Source organism: Bombus fervidus, chromosome 11, assembly GCF_041682495.2.
Source record: "Bombus fervidus isolate BK054 chromosome 11, iyBomFerv1, whole genome shotgun sequence".
Taxonomy (NCBI): Eukaryota; Metazoa; Arthropoda; class Insecta; order Hymenoptera; family Apidae; genus Bombus; species Bombus fervidus.
In genome coordinates this window covers 8,723,569-8,747,486 of record NC_091527.1, presented here as the reverse complement: position 1 = coordinate 8,747,486, position 23,918 = coordinate 8,723,569, and the positions used below count along the sequence as shown (strand labels likewise).

The window sequence follows — 23,918 nt, the reverse complement described above, 5'->3', positions numbered from 1 at the left end:
CAACCTGTTGGCCGTGCAAATATTTTCGTTCAAATAAGTTATTTACGTTGGCGGTCGCGCGTGCCCGCACCACGCACCAAGGTATTTGAATTCGAAAGGCGATACCGGTCGTTTCGAAGCTCGAGATGTGGATTCGTAAATATCGAGTTACGCGCATCCAGAGATTCGGGATTTCATCGGGGCGTACTTAGGTGGTTATTAACCGTGTATAGGAAGTAACGAGCAACAGAAAATCACGTAGTCTCGATCGAGTTACGTGCCACTTATTTCTTTCCCTATTATACACAGCTCCACTCCGTTGCAGTTCGAGCTGATAGTTTATGTTTCGAACTTTCGCAATTATAATTCTCGTAGAACCGCGTCGTACATTATGGTAACGCGCGATACTATCCTATGTATCACTTGTAAATTGTCCAGCCGTTTCAGCGTGGTCGTAGCAAGTAACCGCAACCCGGGGAGAAGGTATATATATACTCGTACGCGCGAAACCGACACAGGAATCCGACTCTTCCATCGGCCGATTCAGTGTATCGATCTCAGTGTAGTGTTCTCGCGCTTCGCCAGAAATACTTTTTGGTTTCGAAATTTTCGTGGGAACGTGTACGTCGTAGATCGCGAGTGCAACGTTGCACCCAAGCACTCTGGAAAGAAGCTACTCGTCGAAGGATTCCGAATTTCTTTGAGAACTAACCTCGCTTCGATCCTGTATGGCCTGTGAACGATCTCGAAGAGGCGCGTACGAACAAGTTTTCTTTCACCATGTGGATAATCGGCGGGCTATCGCGATTCGCGGATCAAGAGAAGGAAATCGGATTAGCTCGCGTGGAAGGTAGCGCCGCGGCTGTACCGTTCGTAAAGTTTCCAGTTGCCAGAGAAAATAAAGACCACGGATCTCCCACGTGGGAATCGTTCGTTATTAGCTAGCCGGCAATAAGTTTCCCTTATTGCCGCGTAAACGATGCACTCGCTGGCTCTACGGTGGACTGGCGCCGCAGAGGGAGAGTTTAAGGGCTGCTTCAGGGCCTCGCCAGAAATAGAGTAAGCCACAAAGCTAGAGGTACAGGAAGAAAGATACGAAGGGGGTGTTTCGAGCGGATAATATACAGGCACCATTTTTAAAGTTAAGTATCGCCAAGCAACGCGATTTAAATGGAGATGGACGAGAGACCATTGCAGGCTGCGGACCGGCTTTGCCACATCCTCCGACTCAGTACCACCGGTCTCACCTCGTCGTGCAGCTTTTTTTATTTCTCTCGCTGTCCCTCCGGTATCGCGCTTGTTTTCTTTCCTCTCTCCCGACCCCTCCTTTCCTTCTCTTCGTTAGAGTCCCTTCTCCCTTTCTCAGGCCAGCCCGATCTCGCAATTTCTCACTATTCCGTGTCTCTACGCTCTCTTTATACTCCCTTAGCAGAAGATTGCAACGACTCTCTTGCACTCTAGTCGAACGTAACAACCCCTCGTGACATCGTCGATGGTCTCGGCAAAACGTTTATCCCAGAACGAAGCGGAAACGAAACTCTTTCTGTTTCAGTATTTAAACTCGCCGGTCGTGAAACCGGTGTCATCGCGTATCGAACAATACCGCCTCCTTTGTCGCGGTATCTTTTTTTCTCCATTTTCCGACCATGGATAATGAACGATTGCCGCGCAGCCGATAATAAATGAACGAAGCCGCGGCAGCTTTTTCTTTCCGTTCGGCTGCATCGCGTGGAACGAACGTTTCAACGAACGCGAGACGAACTTTCGTCCGCGGGCTGAATTTCATCCGATCGAACGGGAAAGTATAACGTTACGCGGAGCAAAGCGTACGCGGAATATTCGTCATCCAGCCGGTAAATTACAATGCGCCGTGTGCAGTTCATTGTACGAGTGGATGCGTCTATATACCCGCTTTATTACGTAATTTCAGTCGGCAAATTATTACAATTCGTCCCGGCGGTTTGCACTGTTAACGATGTTTGTATTATACGTACATAGCCGCGCGGCAGAGCGGCATTGTACGCGTGAACGAGAGGCAAATAGTCCAATCGATAGATGCCCGCCTTTGGTATTCAAATCAAACACTTTGGGCGTATCTACATTTATAAACGTCTATTATCATTCGCTGGATAATGAATCGCCAATTAATTACCATGCTCCAATCAATGGTAGAGCCGACAACGAAAGTACAACGGGTCGGTTAGCATTTCGTTCGCGTTTACCGACTCCCAGAAGGACGTCACGATTTTTCTATTTCCATCGAATCGATCGCGCGACTAATCTTCCGATTTCCTTCTCTCGAGCCGATTGCGTGGCAAGCGTTGTACCTTCGCACGCGATCCTTGGCGAATGTGCGAAACTGTAGGGAAACCGTAGGGTGGCCGACGTACTCTGACAAAGAAAGAAACGACATTTGCGACGTTAACCAGTCCGTGAGCAGGGATGGATCTCATCGAAAATTCTATCTCGGTAGCGCAGTCCTAAAATCATCGTGGACGTTGATGGGGTCGTTTCCGCGCGATTAGAGTCAGGAAAGGACGAGGAAGAGATTCGCAACCAGGAGGACCTCCGTTTACAGCGGTGTCAGCCGGCGGTCGCGGCGACCGTCCGACCGCAGCACTGTCAACCTGCGTAATTAATCCACGTTTCAGCGAGCCTGAAACGCCCGACAGCAGCCTAAGATTTACCGCAGTCCAATTTTACACCTGTCCGTCATCCGAACTCGCGACCAGTTACCTTTCGCTTAATGAAATTTGCTCGCTTGGTAATTATCAGTGCTTCGCTCTGGGATTCCTCTATCCACGTCATTCTGCCTCTCTGGACAAGGCGCGATTTCTCGTTCGCAGTTAGAGATCGACGATTAATTCTGTATCCGTTGCGAGGATGTTCATCGCTCGATCCATCCAACTCAAGCTGCGAGATCTCTCGCTCGCAGAGAGTTGCTACTACTCCTCTCGTTTGTTATACACGGCTGGAAACATTCGATGCGAGGTAGTCGTCTTTGCACTCGTTCCGAACCTTCTAACGTTCATTTGTCATGCTTATTTCCGCTTATGGGCTTCTCAGTAGCAACGACGCTTAGAATATCGACGAGCCAACTAGCAATTCCCATGCTGGAATATTCGGTTCTTCGTTCTCTATCGCGCATTAATCTGCCGCGAATCGAAATTGCGCTCGAGTGTACGAACGCGATCGCAATTTTCGAGCATCGTTGATCTTTTCCATGGTGTAACGCGAAACCGTTTGAAATTTGTCGCGATTTTAACCGGTCACGTCGGATTCGCCATGCACGGTTCGAATTTTAAAGGTCGGCGTAAATTTGCACCGCTGCGAATATCACGGGATTCCCTCTCGTTTCCTCTCATTCTTTTTCTTTTTTTTTTTTTTTTTCAAATCATCGATCCCAGCGCACTCTACTTCAGTGGGAGAGGAACGTTCAAAGTTGTTACGAGCCACCAAAAGCAATCACACGGGAAGACGATGGATTTCGATGAAACAAACTTATTTTCTAAAACGTATTACGCCAAGCAATCTGCGTCCTTTATTTCCTCGAGTCAATATTTCCGCTCGCTAGAGCCGACAGTTTGCAAGGTTATTGCAACGTGGACCAACCGAAGTATAACCGAGTTCATGGTTGTCTTTAGAGTCGTTCGTACCGGCGGCGCTGTACAACTTTTGATTGGAATACGCTTTTACTATTCCCTTGCAACGCTTTGAAACAACTTAGGTCCGCAAAATCGGTGCTCGTTACGCTTTCCATCGTTTACAACAACCATCACTGTGGCTGATGCACGGCCGAACGAGTGAAAAGGTTACAGCTGTTACAGCCGTGTGACGAACATCGTTGCGATTCGGTCTTTCGTACGTCGATACACCACCACGAGCTACGAAAGATTCCCACTGAAATTTCGTCGAACGCTGCGTCAAAATCGTACGAAATGTTTGCTGTTCGACATTGATAACTTCCGATTTAAAAGCACCCAGCTAAGTATGTACTTTGTTTTAATTTCGCGGAAGGAAATTCATAGAGTTTAAAGATGCGTTATTTATCCATCGATTTGAACTAACCGCGACTCGTTTGCGCAAAAGTTAATTTCAATATTTCTCGTACATTTTCCGTTGCGGATTTATCGATTCCGTCTGGTCGCGGAACCAGGAATTTGATATCTGATTCGGTGTTACGCAGCTGTTATTGTTACTGCACCTGTACTGGCTCGATGTTATTGCAGTCAAGCTGCCATGATTGACGCCGTGAAAAGCCGACCCAATGAAATCGCGGAAAAATAATGCTCGGAATACGACACTATACGTGTCGACGCACGGTCGACTCGCTGATATTTTTGCCGCCCTGCTAACAGTTCGTCCTACGGTTATACAATGGACAAAGCACAGAATAGACCTATCACCTTATGGGATTTCGCATCACGCAAATTAAAATATCGATCGTGGAAAAATTCAATATTTAGAGGAACGAGTTTAAAAATTATATTGAACTTGATCTCGGTCTCGCGATAATATCCCTGCGCGTACGGTATAAATATCTCTCTCTGCCTCTGTTCAAATTTGGAGAAAAAAATGAAAACCAAATTGCTCGTATGGACGCTGATAACGTATAGTATAGCAGCTGGTATCTGCAATGTATCGTAGAATTTCTGAAAGTTGCATGTGGACATTGGAAATCTAGAATGGATTTCAAACGATTGTACGTAAGTCCGGCATCTGCAATTCATTCTACATCTTGCTGAAGTTCCTTCGGGATTTTAAAAATCTAGAATGAATTTCAGATGCTAGGACGTAAGTATCATGTGCGGAATTTATTCTAGAAAAATCCTTATGGGCTTTGGAGAATATTTTAGCAAGCAGCTAAGGTCCGTACGTCGTGCGCGTCGCACAACCGCATAAATCGTTATATGTCAATATCTGCGGCAATCCAGCAGAAAATAGATTTTAATTTCATATATCGAAGTACGCGAGTTATTCTAAAATATTACGCCAGCGTTATTGTATGTAACCGCAAAATTTCAATGGAACATAAATGTGCAGCAACAATCCGAAATGCATTGTGTTGCTACAACTCGAAACATTGATGCGGTATTACGACTCGAATTTCGTTGATCAACAGGAATATTTGATCTAAAACGTAAGTACAATAACATCGTGAAAATGTACAAGAGTCAACCCCGTATTTTGTGTTATACGTATGTGCCTAATACGAGTTCGCATTAAATGGTGTGGGTTTATTATACGGCTCGTTTATTCGATTACGACACCTGCAAGATTTTACATTACCGTTCGATGTAACGTCCGCACGGATAGCTTAGCAGAAATAAAATCGGCGTCGAACGACACGCAAGAGGGTGGCGACTGGATGATCGCCGTTGAAAATCGTATTGAATAGAAGCGAATCGGTGTAAAACCTAAACGACTGCTTTGTAGCAACGATACACATCCCTACGGGCGCGTCGTTATCACGAGCGTCATTACAAAGCGACCAAGCACATAATGGTCACGAACTTGTAACGATAACGACGTTGCCGGGCTTTTAACCGACTGCGCGACCATCTCCTTACTATACGAGCTAGAAAGCTCCGAATGGACATTGGACGTGATAATGCGCGAAAGCCCGTTTGACGATCTCGCTCGATTCTAAACACAGCTGTCGTTGTACAGACACTCGGCGATACACGGCCCGTCTCGATGCGATACGTACACACGTGTGTGCCAAAGGGTTGCACGACACTCGTGGGATGCGAGCGTTCGCTCTCATGAAAAGATGACGGGATACCGGATAGAGGTCCGCGAGACGCGATTCCGGAGTCTCGATGCGCGCTGCAACGTTGTTAAAATTTATGAATAATATAGCAGAGTAATGTAGTTTCCTAGTAGTTCGTCGAAAGTAAAATCGCTACCGTCTTACAGAAATTTCACAGAAAACACGATGCTCGCGACTGTCGGAAATTCGGCCGATGAATGGCGGTGGTTGCGCGAGATGGATGCGAAGACTAGGAAAAAGAAAAAAAAAAGAAAAGAAAAATGGGAAACGACGACGAGCAACGATACAGACGAGCGTACGCGAGCCACGCAGGAAACCAAAGGAAAAGTGCCTTGCACATTGTTGCTGGGACGGTAGAGAACAGCCGGTTTACGCAGTGTAAACGATCTTTCGCGTTGTTTCGTGGTTTGCAGGAAACAAGCAACGTACTAAAGCGTTTTACGACCGGCCTATACAAATTGCAACCACGTTAAAACAATCCACCGCGTTACAATTACAGGCGCAACGAAATCGCTGCTCCGCGCAATCCACGGATATGAGCATTGTTACACGGGTGGGTCGCACCAACGCGGATATTGCCGATTTACGAGCTCTTCACGATCCGCGGCTAACGTCGGGGTCGCCTGTCATACATCCCCTCGTCGAATCTATATTTTCCGACCGACGGAATTTTCGTTATCCTCCGATACGGTCAACTCCGGCCCGGCTTCTCCAGCGGTGCTTTACGACGCGCCGAATACCCGCTTATACGAGAAGTAATTGCGCAGGTGGAAATTAATTTTCAGTTGGCCCGTTGCCCTACGTGACTTCGATGCTTCGCATTACCCGTCGAATTCCGCTGAATGGAAAATCAACCGCCTCACGATCTAACATTACTCTACGGGAACCTTGGTTTCAGCTGCGACAAATCGCGATGGAGAATTTTAGAAACGTTCGTGTTTAACGATATTCAGACGGGAATTCGTCGCACGAGAGGTCGCGTATAGTTTTGTAATAAAATGGGATACGCGCGATTCCGTCTGGAGCGTGGATTGATTTTGAGAGAGCAAGCTTCACAGCTTTCGCAGCCATTATGTGATTCAAATCTCGATATTATTCTATAATCTATTCGCTAGAATAATAGCGTCGGCTATGGCGGTTAGAGTCGATCGCATGCCGACCGGAGGCTCGTTCGACTTGCACGCCACCACCCACCAACAAACACCCTTCGGTATCGTAGTTGCGTACCTTTTGCACCCGCACGTACTTAAACGTACACGCTATCGTCTAGCGGATTTGAGCAGATAGTAGCATGCCAACCGATATTTGCGTCTTCCGGCGTCTTCGATTGTTATCGTTCTCTCGAATGCCATATTTGCTCTGTGGCGTAAACGCTGTCGTAGCGAGTGATAAAAAGACGCTGGAATATCGGTGGTAAGGAAGAAGCGACCAAGAGCACAGGATAGGAGAGAAATACATAGAGCTGAAGGATGAACGACGAAACGGCGCGTCTGATTTATGAGCTTCGTAACCCAGACCAGAAGACTGGATACCAGCACTGGCATGCAACAACGGCTTCTTCGTTTTGCGGTTCATCATCTTCTCCGTTTCTATTGCGATATTTAATCCGCGTTTAGACTTAACAGGATTAATTTTGAAAGCACGAACATATATCAAAGATGATGGAAAATAAGAAAAATTTTCGATCGTCAGGCTGCTTATAAAAATCGAGTTCTGACCAGTAGATGGCATAAAATTCGGTATAAAAAATGTAGTTTTCAAGTGATTTGCTTTTTCGTCGATATACTAGAGATCGGGCGCATCGGTGAACGATGAAGCACCGGCAGAATGTTTTCCAGGTTGCCTGCGAAGCGACATTAATTTTTCCATCGCTCGCACGATCGCTAGCCTACCTAGTTGCATGTAACGCTTCTATAATGATTTATACGTGTATAAGCTATGAAACACCGATAATTACGGTAATTGCAATTAATCAGATTTATGTGCGTTAACTATAAATCTGATTATATCTGGATATATAGGTATAGTAGTGGTAAAATCTCCGTAAACGTACTAGCCCCGATTCTATCCGAATACAAATTAGAGCGTGAACGCGACTGAACCGACGACTCTCCTTTGTTGATCGAGTCGTGTTTGCCACGATGGAATTATCGGATTCTTACAGTTCACGACCGGCTGAAAAATCTGAATATCATGAGGAACCGCGTGGTCCATCGTACGAGCTCATTCTCATTCTTTTCCACCGTTTTCTTCGCACGACAGCGACGTATTCGTTCCCAGGAATCGACAGCTGTGACCAAAGAGCGAACGTGTCCGAATAAAATTTTCGGTCACGGTCCCTTGATCCCTGACCGAGGAAATACGACGTCGACGATGACTCGCGCTCCTTTTAAAATTTCAAAGGAAACTTTCCTCTGATTTTCCTTCGCGTCGATCGAAGGCCGAGCCGATCTTGCGGTTTGCAGTTAAAACGAATCGCGGCGAGACGATAATTGCGGCGAACGAAGTTAAGCGAAAACCGGACCGGGGACACGGAGAAAACGAAAAGGGATAACGAACGAATGAAATTTATGTCCGGTTTCGAGGTCGTTTCGCGCGACATCGGATCCGCTGCTTTTCGATCGAGATTTTCAAATGGAATTCTCAGCGAAGCAATAGGTTCCGACCTAGGAATCCGAGGGCAAGACCGAGGCCAGAGATCCCCGGTCAGTTTCGACCCGGCACGTAATCCTCGGACGAATCCCCAAGACCAACGGTCTGCTTTCGCCGGAAGCCCTTCGTCCACCACCGTTCGACCTTTCCTAACCGATCCGAGCACCGGCTCGTTCCCTTTCTTCAGACAATGAATTCGCTCCTAGAAATTTCACTTTGTTTGCCGAACACTCCATCTTTATCGTTTAACGATCGAGTTACTGCGATCGTATGCTGCAAACTTTTCGCGCTTCTCTTCGCTTCCTTGCCCCTAACAAACTTTTCTCTTTCCAACTTTTAACTTCTTTTTTCCGATCCTATCGAGGACAACCGTTCTCGTCTTAAATCTATTATCCTTGTTGTCGCGTGTACAGGCAAATCGATATCTATTCGTCGATCGCGTCAGATCTACCCACTCACGATCGGTCGGCTTGCGGCGAAAAAACGTTTGCCACTATCGTCGCCAATGTACGGATATCGAACGTTATTCGGATTAAGTTGGAAGATCGGTGGTTTCTCTGGAGCTTATACTTCAACGGCAAATCGAGAACACCTCGGAGACGCCTGAGGCAAACGGGGTCAGGAAGGAGGTCTCGGGTCAAGATGGGGATTAGGATCTCCAGGGGTCACCTTGCGAAACCCGACCTAACACTATACGTCTAACCCATAAATTATGTCCGTCTAAACACACAATTCCTCTATGAGTAGTTGTCCAGAGATGTTTGAGTGGGTGGAAAATACGAAGAGAGGAATCAAATATCCTGTCGGTGCCTTTTGTAATTTCCATTAAAACACGCTGATAAAGTGGCGAAGAATCTCACTTGCTTGTCATCGAGGAAAATCATGGCGCCCAGACCTGTGCGTCGAAATTTTTGCTAGGTATTAGGTTGTGCGAAAAGTGTCTTTCTTTCGCAAGCGTGTTTTTCACGACAGTGCACCTTCGTACAAACGTGAAACCAGGTCTGTGAAATGTCGCGGTGTTTAATCTTGTGGCGGCACTCGGCAACAATGTATATGACCGAAGCGAAGTGTCTAATGAACTATCGATATCCCAACGGTCCTTGTGCCGAGTGTTCGAGAAGAAGGCGTGCGTGGCAACGGTGGCGGACGCCTAACAAACGCGTGGATAGTGGGGATATTGAGGGGCGACAGAAAGAAAAGAATCGAATCCGATCGACAGTTAAGCTCGAACCAGGAAGCGATAAAGTCGAATCGTAACGGCGCAACGAGATTGACTAGGGAAACCGAAAGCGATACGCGACGCGATCGAAAGAAGACACTTGTTAATAAATATATCGTTGACCTAAACATCGAGTGATTATTATTTCACGCACTACACCCAATATCGCCTCAATCTCAACAGAACAAAAGAGATCGTGCGTAATTCGATAAAATAATATAAAACGAAAAAACATTGTGCGTCTATTATTTCTTCATAAAACGAAAAAAAATTTTCGGACAACCTAATACATACTGTTTGGTTATCTGCCCGATATCTACGCCTACGTGTCCCCGTGTCGTAAACGCTCCTTCTCTTTTATAGGACGTGATATCGTTTCTTATTTCCTGCTTCAATCGTACGTCTTTCTCGAATGATATTTTATACAGACATTCGTTGCGAACGTCATTTTTGATTATCCACTCGAGAGAGAAATATCTCGCTGAACAAACCGCGTTTCGTAATTTTCATCGCTGTGATAGCGCGATAAGAAGTGGTTTATAGCGCAACTATATAGTCAGTGAGCTACAGCGTCGAGCGTTATTTCAATGGACGTGTCAAATTTATTCAGACAAAGGTTTCACATCGTTAAGAGGATACGCATAAATATTTGATAACAGGATGCGATAGGAAGCGAACTCGATAGGAAGAGGGTGCGTGCGTGTATCCTTTATCGGGACCATAGGTTTGCTAAGAGAACATACCGTGTGTGTGTGTTTAGCTATGCGCATAGTTCACATACCGACCCTTCCTCGCATGGTATGTTATAATTAGTGCTGTAGCGAGCGCACGCAACATTGATATGTCCACGAGCTTCCGAATACTTCCTTAACGAGATGGCTTTGTAAACAACGAGTTAAGTTTTCGCGTGCCTCTTCGATCTGTCCTTTCCTCTCTTTCTCAGATCACCGGGCCGATTAAACGTCGTCGTTGAAATCGAGTTACGACGTTCCAACGTACCGAGCTTTTTAAATCGAGGTCAAAAAAACGGCAAAATCTAATTGTTTCCATATTTCATATTCCATGCGAAATGGCACAACGGGTTTGCCCCGAAACGTCCATCCCGATAGAATCGGCCCTTTGATCAGCCATCACGGGGCGCAAGAAAGTCGGGCTGTCGATTAAATTTGCATTTAGAAATCCGATTATCGCGGATTCAAATTTTTTAACGCGGACAGCCGGGCGTGGTAAGCAGCGGCTGCCACCTAGGTCGGCCGCTTTTAAATTCAAATTCTACGCGACGTCGATTAATTACAAGACGTCCACGAAACGCAGCTCTATACCCCCCGCGGATCCAAACGTCAAACCGTGTTTCTCTCTTCTTTCTGCCTTCCTTTCTTTTATCGCGTCGTTTGCACGAGCTCGCGCTCTACCATCGTTTCCTCCGGCATTTGCAAAGCCTTGCACGCAGTCGCGATACGCGCGACAAACCAAGGTGCGAACGGTAACGGTTTCGCAGAAGGCGTCGAGGGATGAATAAAGGGGCGAGTTAAAGCGCGTCAAGGGAGTGTCGTTTCCTCTTGCCAGGTTTCCACGCAATAATCGTTACCGTGAATAGTTCGCGACCTGTCTCGAGAAAAGAGTCGTCGAATGTCAACGCGCGCCCGGAGCGTCCCTGTGCGTTTGCTCCAGCTACGTATCTCTATCAAAGCGTGGTAACGTCACGTCTAATCGCTACAACGTATCGTGACGATCTTTGCGCACCTAATTTATAGATGAGATCGTAGATCTCGCGGTGGCTCCCGATTGAAACCAATAACTCGAGCCCAGCGGATCGAGAATATATCAATTAATCACGCGCGGCGTGCAGAAGTTGGCGCGGATCTTCCAATGGCGCAGTTACATCGATGCCGGTACAGCGAAGAGGCGTCGCGACGGTTATCAATTATTCGCCGATAAAGCTGCCATCCAGAAGCTGCTCTCGCTCCACCCACGTCGGTGCCCCTTCAGACACCGATCCAAATTTATCGACGCGCTATAATTACGTGCCACGAAGTTGATTGTGCGTAGCTGCGATCCTCATTAGGCGTGTACGCCTGCCTCACTGTTATGAAGAACTCTGATCGACGTATTGTCGCGCCTGTCCCTTTTATCTCTCACTCAAAAGGAACTAGTTGTAGAGCGTAGACGGAAAGTTTGCAGACCAGCTAAACGAAAAACCGTAGCTTTAGACGAAACATCGGCGAAATTCCATAAAAATTGAAAATTTATTCGACCGTGTCCGCGGTAAAGTATCGGGAAGCGAAGCTACCACAAAAATAAAAAATGACAACGATAAAAGATCTGCGCGATAAAATCCGACCGCGTCAATTAACGCTGTTCTTTTGAAACCGCGAAACGTTGAAAAACAGCCACCGAGATGGAAAAAGAAGGGGGTGGGGCAGAGGGGGAAAAAAAGAACCTCAGCGATGTATTAATCGCCAGAAACCGTTTATTTCCTCGGGCATTCAGCAGTCTCTGGATAGTTGAGGTAGCTAACCGCTTGAAAAATGATGCAACATCGTAGCGTCAGCAGTGACGGTGCCGAATTCTAGAACCACCGACGAAGAAGCAAACCGCGGCAGGCATGCAAGTTTAATTGCGAAACTTCCCAAACTATCACGAATTACGGGAAATATTGAAAAACGCCAGTAATATCACGGCCGTCCGTTCGGTTTGCGGTTGTTCTATTTTTATCCAGGTATTCACCCTGCGTCGGTCGAGATATTTGGCGAATAGGAACGAACGTATATATACGCGAGCACCCAGAAAACAGGTCGTGGTTAGGAGATTCAGCAACCAGAGGTAAAGATCATCAAAATCGTAGACCACCGGTACGCATCGCCTCTACTCGTCGTATCGCGTGACCGTGACACTATTAAAATTGCTTAATGATCGTTTCAAAATAATTCAGAATTTTTCGTCTCGTTTAGCCCAAGTGGTTTTTATCGATAAGAGGTTTTTCAAAGAAATGCTACTAAACCTAGCGTCTGGAGAAGAATTATCGCGCGAAAGGTACCAAGTTCTATTTAAATCCAATGCGACACGGTACACGGTTCGTTAAGAAAAATCATAACGAGTAATCGGTCGAGATAATTGTCAATTAAGAGGGATTCGTGTTTCATCCGATTGTATTTCCAAAGAAATACCTTGCAGACGTCATTTTGACCTATTGTGTAGCGCCTACTCTTCGTCTCTTCCTCCTTCTTCACCTTTTTTCTTTACTCTTTTCATCCGAGCGAGAAAAATTATTCCAAACGCTGTAGCTGCATTTAAATTCACCCTTTCCACTGATCTGGTTTCCTTCCAATTTTCAGGTTCATTAAGGAAAATTATAGATACGCGATCGAGCGAAATAATTGTCAATTAAAACGTTTCGTATTTCATTGATCCGCAAGTTCGAAAGGGTCGCGGCGGCGACGGCCAGCTTTTAATTAATAACCGTTTCAATTAAGAAGCGTCCAGTCGTTTAGCGATCCGACGTGACAGCGATGGTGGCGACGTATATGGCCGCGTAAAATTTTGCTCGGGGGAAAGAAAAACGCGGAACTGCTGCGGAAACGGCAGGCCTTTATGAAGGTTCCGCGGTGGCATTATTGCGGCCAACTCGCAAACGGGAGAAGCTCGCGGTCGCGTCCGCAAAACGGAATGCAGAAAGGAATTTGGAGTTCGAGTGGCAAGAGGCGAGCGAGGAACGAGCAGTGACGTACGTTTAATAACGCGGACCGGCTTGTATCTGCAGCCGTCATGGTGTACGGGCATTGTAATGGGAAAGAGAGGGCGATCCTACCGGCGCCGTTTACTGCATACTAGTCGCGCGAGTTGCGAATTCCTCAAGCGCCATGAATTTTTCGTCACCGCGGCCAACCAAAGCGGCAGGTCGTCGGTCGTCGAGACACCGCACGGATTTCAGCGCCGCATCTTCCGACACAAGCTCGCTCGATCGCGTAAATTAACCAACTCGCCAACCGTCTTATTACGTACTAACAAGAGCAAAGAACGAATCACTCACGTATACAATGGCACTCCAGCCTCGTTCTTGAACCAAAAAACCATGTGCAGGCTGTCCTCTCCAGGTGGAGTAATGTCGCATGGCAGTTCCGCTGGTTTTCCTTCCACGACGCTGATATTGACCAATGGTACTGCAAACGAAAATAGACGGATGGTATCGTTAAAAGATTGCATACGTTGTCGTTACTCGATTTCGATTTCGATTTCGCGGCCGAATTGGATCGGCGGAAGAAAATTCGAGCGCAAGAGAAGACGAAGAGAGTCGACGAATATTCGGACCGCATTCTTCGATAGCGAAAATCCGGATATTCGGATGCAAACACAATTGAACGAGGATGATGTTGGACAGCGATATGTAAAGCGCACGCGGTATAGGATTAAGAGATCCGCTTATGAAATTCGGTTTGGACGGACTGCCGTAAACTAGTCGTAGCATCCTGGTTGCACAAGACGATCTTTCGAGCAGGTAAATGGAAAGCTCGAAGGTCTGATCATACGGAACGAGAAAATCCTTCGGGAATTTCCGGTAGGCTATTTCGAAGAAACGAGTTTCCATTCGATTCGGTCCGTTGCTTTCGTTTTCTCCACGCTGGACGATCGAAACAAGAATCGAACCTGCAACTATGTACCAAGCGCCAGGTCCGTTCGAGAATTTCACCAGAGACTTTTTTTTTCTCTTCTCCACTTATATACGAACGAAAGAGACTCGCAGAGGGTGTCCGAGTGTCCCAGTTCGTCGAATCCGATTTGTCGCGGTCGTTTCACCCTCTTGTTTATCGAGCGTGACGCATGCCACGAATATGGACGTGGATGCATGAAAATTTCCGTTTATCGTCGATAAATCTTTCTCTCTCTCTTTCTCTTTCTCTCTCTTTCTTTGGTAAGCGATAGTCCGCGACGCTCGAAAACCTAAACCGGAAGGATTAGCTGGCGTTTCGCGTTTACTCGCTGGTTATAACATCCCCGTCTGGTATAAATATCGCTTAGGGGTGACTGTTTACCATATAAACGCCCCGGAGCTACGGTACTCATTTGAATTCTCAGTTTTTCCACGTTGTAACGAGCTCAAGGTACGTGCAACAAGCAGCAGTTACCTCTTCTCGGGTGGTAACGCGGCTGCTGCCACCGCCTCGTACCTACTTTCCACGTTAAAAGTAAGAACCCTCGGGAAGCTCCTTCCCGGATTCGTTATAATTTCATGCGCGTATTTCGCGGGTTTGCTTACGATTTAACGTTTGCTTTTAGCTCAGGGTACATGTGCGCGTGCGCGCCCCATCCTACTGCCTGGAATTTTTCATAAGCATCACGCTCCTTTCCCTGCAAACTGCGTAATTTGATTAGCCCTGCGTCGCTGTTGCTCTTAACGGCTACATCGTCCGCGTCCTCGTGAAATTAACTACCAAAGTGTGCGAGCTGGCCTAACGGCACCCCGTGTAATTAACGACGCGGTCCGTCCGATTCCGCGTCGTATCCTGGGCGCTTCGACGCGACAGCAGCTGATCCTCCGTGGCCAGCGAAATACCTAAGAGACCTATAGCGGTAGCAGCTTAACTCTGTTGATTTTACTTATTTATGTAAGCGGCGTATCTACGTCGTTGGACACGAAAGCGACCGCGCCATGGCCATCAATCAGCCGCGAACAGCTCGCGCGACCGCGTGTAGTTTAAATACCAGAGAAGCCTTGAAAGCCGTTTCGATTAATGAAATTCCGCAACATGGCCGCAATTAACCCTCAAAGACCCGAGGCGCTGGTCGAAACCGTCCAGCAGCGTGCTAATGGCGGACGCGGCTCGTGTCGCATTCGAAACGCATTTAATGAATTCGTTATCGACCGGAATCAACGTTTGCCTCGCTGCTACGAACGCCCGGACGAAGAAGCGTCACGACAAACTTCGAATTTGCATCGGTGGAATTTTCGAACGTCCTTTCGTCGCTGTCCTCTGTCCAGGGTCCTTTGTCGAAACGAAAGCTTTAACCTGCGGTGGCCTCGGTGTCTTAATTAAAATCGCGTAAGTTTCCTGATCACGGCGATCGAACCAAGCGGCACCGATCGATGAAGGCGAGAAGCGTGACGTCGCGAAAGATTTCGAGTTCAACCGCGTGGAAAATGCAATGCCGCGGGCTTCTCTTTTCCATTAGAGTCCAACGGCACACGTGTCGTACGGAAGATTGAGCAAAAGTTTCCAAAGTCACGGGTAAAAAGCGAAACTTTTCCTTGGATCTTAGAGCTTCCCATCCCGGCGAGTTTTGCGTCCAACTTTTCGGGTCGAACTCGTCGAAAACTTACGGCCACTCGTCATCGTTGATCACCGCGACGCTACAACAGAGCCAAGTATTTTCATAAATCTTCCACGATGACGCGGATTGATCGTACGATCGAGGTGCGACATAACGATTACGTTCTAATCGTTCGCAAGCCGCTGTGCGACTATCGCGCGTCAATTCGAATTCAAACGGTCCGATATCGATGCAAATTTCATGGAACCGGCGCAACATGCGCTTGGCTTTTACGTGGTTCAATCCAGGCCGTAACGCCAACTTTGCCATGCGTTTCCAAATCCTCTCTCTCTCTCTCTCTCTCTCTCTCTCCTCTCTTTCTCTCTAACTATACTCAAGGCATATACGCTTTTACGATATTTTCATCCTCGAAGACTATCGCCTCGCTTTGCTCTACCCGACAAGCACGTTCCCCACAAGTACAACTCGCAATAAAGAGAAAACTGTGACTTTGCATCGAGAAACTATGCGAAATCGTTTAATTTTATTCGAGCGCATCCGATGCATCGTTCCCGAGGCGACCTATACACCAACAATACAAGTTTATTCGAAATTCGTGCGACTGTTAACAGCAGGAATAATATTAATGATAAACGCAACGAAAATACGTCGAATACGAGACAAGTTTGGCCACCTGCTCGATCTACGTTCGGCTCGGTTGAAAATGAATGGAAAGGGAGAGACGGAGAACGGAAGTTACTAAGAAGCATTTGTCAAGCGCATTAACCCCACGATGCATGGCGGTGCAAGATCGATGATTCGAGTGCGACCCACGTTCGCCGAAGGACCATTCATCCTGTAATGTTTCCACGAGGAGTAGTCGAGACAACGAGGGAGGTAGAGCGTCGCGACACCGAAGGGATAATGGGGTTCGTTTTAACAAGGCAAACGTTACGATCGTCAAAAAGAGTATGCCATCTTGCTTGCAAATTAACTTCAGTCGGAGGACCGGTTGTTAGGCGCTATTATACCGACAATTCGTACAGCCGGATGGATATGCGACAGAACATGTAGAAGGGTAAGAAAGAGTGGGAGAGAAAGGGGAATAGAGAGAGAGAGAGAGGGAGAGAAAGAGAATCGTAAAAGGGACAGGATAGATACGTAGGAGCGAACGACGAGTCCGTTATTTACGGAGAGTCGAGTGTGCTCGGTGCCCTTCTCGCAGTTTCCAACGACAGAACCCTCCGATGTGACCGACCGTTTTACACACGTTAAGCGACATTGTCTACGCTTATTGTCGTGCTCCGTCTCTTCCATATCTGTTTCGTACGGCGCGGCGCTAACTCGAAGAGGGAGGGCTATAGCAGCGGACGCGTAGCGAATTAGAGTCCTGTTAATCAGTTGCTTAATTCCTTGCGCAGGTGCGTCGCGTCGTCGCATTACGAGATACGAGGAGCCGTAATTCTGCTGTCTGATTTTCTCTATCCTTCTCTCGTTTTCGATAGAGAAGGATCGTAATTTAATATCGGGCAATTTGTCCGACGTTCGAGAGAACGCAACCGACAGATTCGATAGATTCGTTCGTGTAAGAACGAGACGATGAAACAAACAGGAGAAACAACAGTCAGTTTATAAATCGTGGTAGCGAGACTTGTCTTTGTCATCGAGGGAGATTCGGTGAAATCTGATGCATGGATAGCCTCGTGTTGAAATTTTGCGTAGCCCCGGGAACGGAGAGGGCCATCGTTTAAAAAGGAAAAAGAGACAAGGAGAAGAAGCGAGGGGAGGGTAGAAGAGGAGGCAAAGCAGGCAAAGATGGCGAAGAGACGCGAAGGGTGGCATCGGGAGGGCTTACGCTTTATTGCGTATTTACATATTTTCACGGAATCCCCTCGACGTTTCATAAAATTCAACGTCTTTACAAGGGTCGGCGCGATCCCGTTCCCAGGACGCTTCGTCGACACTTTATACCTTTGAATTTCTGCGACAAAGATTTTCCCCCTTACTGGCAGTTAGAGTGGAGCACGAGTCGCTAGCTAGCGTTCCCTCTTATTTTTCGAGGGGATCGGTTCAACGAAACAGACCGACTCGCTCGCTCGGAGAAAAAGCACATTGCTGGATCGAGTGAATTTAAAATTGATCGGCGATGCTTTGGAGTATGTAAATCGCGTTTGGCAATTACCATCGAATGTTTCGAGAATTTTTCACCCGCCTTCTCTCGCTACAGCGAATGCAAAGCAAGAGCAACTGACGGTGGAAACTCGTAGATTGTGTTTCCGTCTGGAGGAACAAAGCGGAAAGTTTCTCGTGATACGGGTGTCGCGGTTCAAACTTTGCGTCGAATTTCGCGGCTTCAGGATTACATTCGAAACGATCTGGAAGATGCCGGAATCAAGAACGGATCAGAATCGCGGACAATCGATTCTCGTATCGTACGGATCCGTAAAATCGAGTCGCGTTAAATTAATTAGGACGTTTACGAGCGCCCTGGTTCGCACGGTATTTCAGGCGCGACTAGAGCCTCGTAAAATTCGACGGCAGACTAAATTAAATCTGTGACACCGTCTGGTGCGATGTATCGAAGTTAGCCTCGTAGGTTTCAAAAATTCCAAAAATCTACGGCTGATATCGTCGAGAGGGAAACGACGAACGATGGCCAGGGAGAATTTTCGAATCGCGAATCGAGTATGCTCTGAACGGACTGTATCGCGAGAGGAATGTAGTTTGCTGGCAAGCAGGCTAATTGAGATGTCGGCCTCTAGAGAGTAGAACGAATAGTTCAGCTTACCCTCATTTCCGTTTCCTCCCCTTCGAGATTCCCGTCGAGTAGCCGTGGCGCGCTTAAAGCGTAACGACGTCGCTTCCGAATTATTAATAGCACCTTATCCCTTGGGAGCACCATTGTTGTCCGAGGTCTAGACCCTCTCGGCGTCGTCTAGTGGGTGACGACTGCCGATGACGATTGCGCGAGACCTTCGCGATGGATATACAAACGTACACACCACTCCAAGGGGAGAGCGAAAGCCGCGCAGAGGGAAAGACGCGCGTCGAGGGATTTACAGCAGCGTTCGCTCGCTCGTCAGGAAGAAACGGTCGTCTTTGTTTCGAAACGGCAGCCACCGTCGACAAGACGTAGAGTCATCGAGCTCGATGACAGGATCGATAAAACGCTGAATACTCTAAACTTTATCGACGCGCATTGGCGCGCTGCGGAATATTAACATGCAAGCTTTCACCGATCACCGCGACAAGTTCGACGTGCAAAACCAAAGAGTCGTTAATCGTAGTATCGACAACAGACGCTGTAGCCTCGAGATTCGGGGTGGAGTCATCGTTCAGGCCGGAGATAGAAATCGGGTGAATTTCACGCGGATTTCCGCGGATGCACCTTCTCAAGGTTCTCGCCGTTGACGAGCGTGCGTTCGAGTTACCGCGAATAATGGACGAGCGTCGAGTACGACGTTCTCAGGTTTGGAGCAACGGTTAAGAAGCTGGCCGAGTTTTCGAAAAGAGATTAAGACTATGGGCGAGGTTACCCGGCAGTTGGTAGACGGAACGTACAGCCTGTCCGACGAGGCAACGTAACGTTACGTCGCGTGGATGTCTGTCGCCGGTGTTACAGGCTGTGCAGTTGCCGTTGCATTGTGCAAAGCCGGCACCCGGCCGCGAGACACTGAGTTACGAGCCACGGAAGGGAGGTCGCGACCACGTCCGGTTGTAATGCAGTTTGCGCAACAATAGGAGCCACAATAGGCCAAGGGAGCCACGGTAACGTCGCTCTCCCTTCGGAGACGTTGGCCTTTGACCGAGGATCAAAGCGTTGTGCTCCCTCTCGAACGTCCGACCTCGCATTATCCTTGCTGGCCGCAGTCCTTTAACGGACGACTGAGATCGACCGGATTTCGCGGTTAATGAAATTTCCCAATGACCCCACGCCGCGCCGCACCATTGTTGGTTTTTATTAGTTAGCGAGTTTTAGCGTTTGCTTTTCGATCCGAGGAGGAATTCGAGCGTGCATGGAGCATCACGCGATCTGGCGCGCCAGACCATGTTCCGATGACATTTTTCGCGAGAGTCGCGAGAGCGCACCGTTTTCAACGAAGCGTACCGAGCAGCGAGCTTTCGCAAATGGTGCGAACAACGCCGTTAAAACGGACTCTGGTAAACACCGCGAGAACCAAAGCAATTTGATAGTAATTTTCGTTTCTCCGCGGTGTGCAGAGATACGATCGATCCGCTCGCATAGGTGGCACCTTATCGATCGCGCGCGAATTTACCTGTAATTATGAGGAAACGCGATTCGGTGCAGCAGGTCGCAAGTTTAACGAACTGGGACGAAACTGGTTCGAACGCGACATCGTCGATCGCGCGTAACCGAAAAAACTCCATCATTGGCACGGAGCAAAAGTTTCGTGGCAGCGATCGACCAAAAAAGGACGCGCAAGGACCATCATTTGAATACCGACCGAGTTGCGGATCAGAATTTCAAACGAGATTTCTGTTTAAAGTATGCTTAATCAACGTACTTTTGCCGAAACTTTGATCGTTGCTCGTTAACGGATGTATTATACTCTGCTTTTTCCGGCGAGGTCGTTTCGTTTATCGCCATCGACGAGAAACTCGCGAACGGATCTCGTTCCTCGCCGTTTCCACCGTCAAGGAAAACTCAACGAACGAAAGAAGGAAAAGAGAAGGGAAGAGAGCGGGTCGAAAGTTGATCGGTTCAAACCCGAGCGCGCGAGAAAAAGAACTATCGATTCCGGACGACGAAGCTCATTGCGAACGGTCTAAGGCTACATTCGTATTTTACTTGCGACGCGACGGTCGCGTGCAACTTCCAAGCGAAATCAATGGCGAAGTAAACGTGAACGTCGGTCGACAGCGTGAAATTGAATTAATCCTGAATTAAGAAATGGCGCGCAGGATAGAACAAGAGCAAAAGAACCGCGAGACGAGCAAGAATTCCGATGGAATAGGGAAATCGGAGAGTACCGGACGAGATGGTCGCGGCCAAAGTACGGATAGACTCCTCTCGCGAGTGTTCTTCGAAAACTTTAAATAACGTTTGTAAACTCCGGCCAAAGTAATTCGCGTAAGAAAGCTAGATTCGGGACTCGCGGTGAATGGCGAATCGAGTTTTCAAGTTGAAGAATAATATCGCGTTTTCGCGGACGATTATATTACGATCGGGTTGCCATTTACTCGACGTTGCTACATCGTCAGCAGGATGCCGGAAGTCAAACGATCGATTACAAAAACCGACACGACGCGACAATCGCCGTGTCTGCGAGTTCTCGTTCAACAAGTTCCGTCGCTTTGCTCGGGAAATAATATCGAGAAATTAATCAACGATTTTCAACGTTTCCACCCGCTGAACGTTAATTCGTTTTCTGTTTTCTGCCGAAAGTCAACGACGGCCGAATGGTTCTCTCGAGCGGATACAAACACAGCCACATTGCGCTCCTTAATTAACTTACTATCCCGTTAAATTACGTTCTAAGTAATAAAGCGAGACGGGTTTCTTGATCCATCGAGCGCCCGGCGGTCGCTCGTCCTTCACCTTTGACTGTGGTAGGGCGCGGACTTTGAGTCGTGCTCGAACGAAACCAATTACTCGATCCTCGATTATGGATATTTGCTTGTCGCGCGCGTCAATACTGTCACTTAACAAGCAAATATCCAGATCGAGGCGAGTTAGATAGGGGTCGAATCTACATCATCAATGGACCACTACCACGGTGAAATATCGCGAGCGACAATAGCGAAACGGTAAGCGGTGGAAATTCTGTACGTGAAACGTTTGGCTGTTTCTCGATGATAACAAGAACCATCGTTTTAACGCTTCGATTACTTGCCGTTTACAGCCTAGTGAAATTATTAGGGGTCATGGCGAGCGAAGTGACGTATCCATCGCGTCCACGACATAATTAGCGCAACGACATTAGCGTATTTCAGGATATGGCGCGAGTCGTGATCGGCAAACTATTTCCTGCTGTCGCAGAAACTATAGGAACGTGTGACGTCGCGACACAGCGGTCGGAAACAAAGTGATCCGTAAATAGCGCGAAAAAGCTATTTCGCGATCGATTTCATTCGAATCTAGAACAACGACCATTTCCGTGTGCGACGGTATCGGGTTTCGGTATAACGCGCATCGAGCCCACACTCTGCCGGTTTTTCTCTCGAGCCGAGTCGAACCGAACCGAAAAACGGTGGACGCGAGCGAATTCGATCACGCGGTGATCTCCCGGTTTTGGGTGAACGCTCGAACAGCGACATCGCGCGTAGACTGTGGGTGCGATTCGACGCGCGCGATATCGCTTACTTTTTGATTCGGAATGCACGATGCACGATGCACGCGCACAGCTGCGGCTGCCTGTCGAGTTCCGACGGAAGTCGATCCCGCGCCAGCGAACCGTATCGCGTGCGACATTTGCGGCTCGTTTTATCCAGCGCTAACGAAACGATTCGTCCGAAAGAGAAAATAAGCGCGAGAACGTCGAAACTGCGTTGGCCAGGCGACGCTAAATACGACGCATCGCATCCCGGCAAAAATCTTCCGTCTACGGCAGAACGACGATGTTCGATCGAGCAGCAAGAGTGTACCAGCCGGTGGTAGCGTGCTAATTAAAACCGTGAATAATTGACCGTTCGCCGCTTTCCAATAATTAATTCCATCGTCGGTGATAACGTCACGATTCATTCCGTATAGAGCGTAGGGAAAACGCAACTGGATTCGTGTGGCCGGGACACCCGCGTACCGTCTCTCGTCACCTATACGCCGCACACACGTCGCCGCTTTATCCGCGCTTCGATATTCCTGACACGCCGACACGTAGCACACCGTTTGTACCGGCCGATTTCCCTACGTATCGACTCAACTTGCGCTTGTTATTTCCATAAACTAATACGATCGTTTAACGGTCTGTCAGTTGACTGAGCTTCGTGTCGCACCGTGCAACGCATCGTACTATATGGAAAATTCTCGGTCGAAAGCGACGAGCCACGACCGCCAATCTATGCGCGGTAACGTTGCCCGTGAAATTTTATCTTTCGACTAACCTTTATCGCGTTCTCCTTTTTTCCCTTTGTGTCAGCCATTCAGCTTGATCGGCGGCGCTTGTTTCAAATAATTCACGTACGAGTCGATCGGCTTTACCGCGTATTATCTAGGAGAACGATGTGGCAAATAATGTCACGCGTTTCCACAAAAATATTTTTCCTGCTGACGGCCCTTGATTAATATATACTGAATATGTTCAGCTACAAAAAACGACATTTATTTTATGACCTTGGGGCGCAAGATAAATTACGAGAAGCATTTGCAGCCAACCAGGTGACGTTGACTGTGATTTTGCGTTGCAACGAACGTAAAGGATTACCGCGTGTACCCGAAATTTCATTTCGCGCCCGGTACATTTCGAAAGACGGGCGCTGAAATTTCCAAGATTATCAAAGAAACAACGCGGTCGCTTAATCGCGCGCGAAAGAGGCCTCGTTATGTTAATGAGATTTTCATGCGGCTAATAAGCGCGTCAATCGGAAGAAAAGGCGCCAGCGTTCAGCCGCCGAGTCAGCAGGAGAACGACACGGAAACGAGTTCGCTCGTTTCCGAGAGAAGGGGTAACCGCGACTCGATAGAGTGGCAAATGCGAAGAGAAATAGAGCGAATAGGTGGGACGATCGTATGGCGAAAAAGGCGACCGGTGAAAGGCAACTCGGGAGAAAGAGAAGAGAAGAGTCGTGGCAGGCGCGTAGATTGGCAGCTGCAGGCGGAAATAGAGGCACCCGGAGCACGGATCGAGCGACAGGAACGCTCGATTGCCGGACAGACAGAGAGGGAGGAAAAAATTAAGAGCAACGGGCAGTTGAGAGCAAAGAGGACAGCGGATCGAAGTACGCGCCGCGTCGCGACCTGCCAATTCATGGCCGCGTCGCGAATATCGCACTCGATCGCTGGACGCATCGACATCGAGTAAACGCGAATTATCGCGCCGCCAGTTTGTCGTTGGTTTCGTTCATTCGTAAAGCAAACGGTTCCGCACGACC

The 23,918-nt window shown here is 47.9% G+C and overlaps 1 protein-coding gene across 4 annotated transcripts in view; it reads right to left on the bottom strand.

The window, feature by feature from the left end:
• LOC139992325 (kin of IRRE-like protein 1) overlaps window positions 1-23,918 on the bottom strand; it is a 254,151-nt gene that overhangs the window by 147,754 nt on the left and 82,479 nt on the right. For 3 of the 4 annotated variants that reach the window (XM_072013063.1, XM_072013066.1, XM_072013065.1), the window contains exon 2: window positions 13,654-13,783. In XM_072013063.1, the coding sequence (XP_071869164.1) occupies window positions 13,654-13,783 (130 nt within the window). Of the gene's footprint in view, window positions 1-13,653; window positions 13,784-18,657; window positions 23,693-23,918 lie in introns of those variants that run through there. The other variant, XM_072013064.1, reaches the window with a different exon arrangement.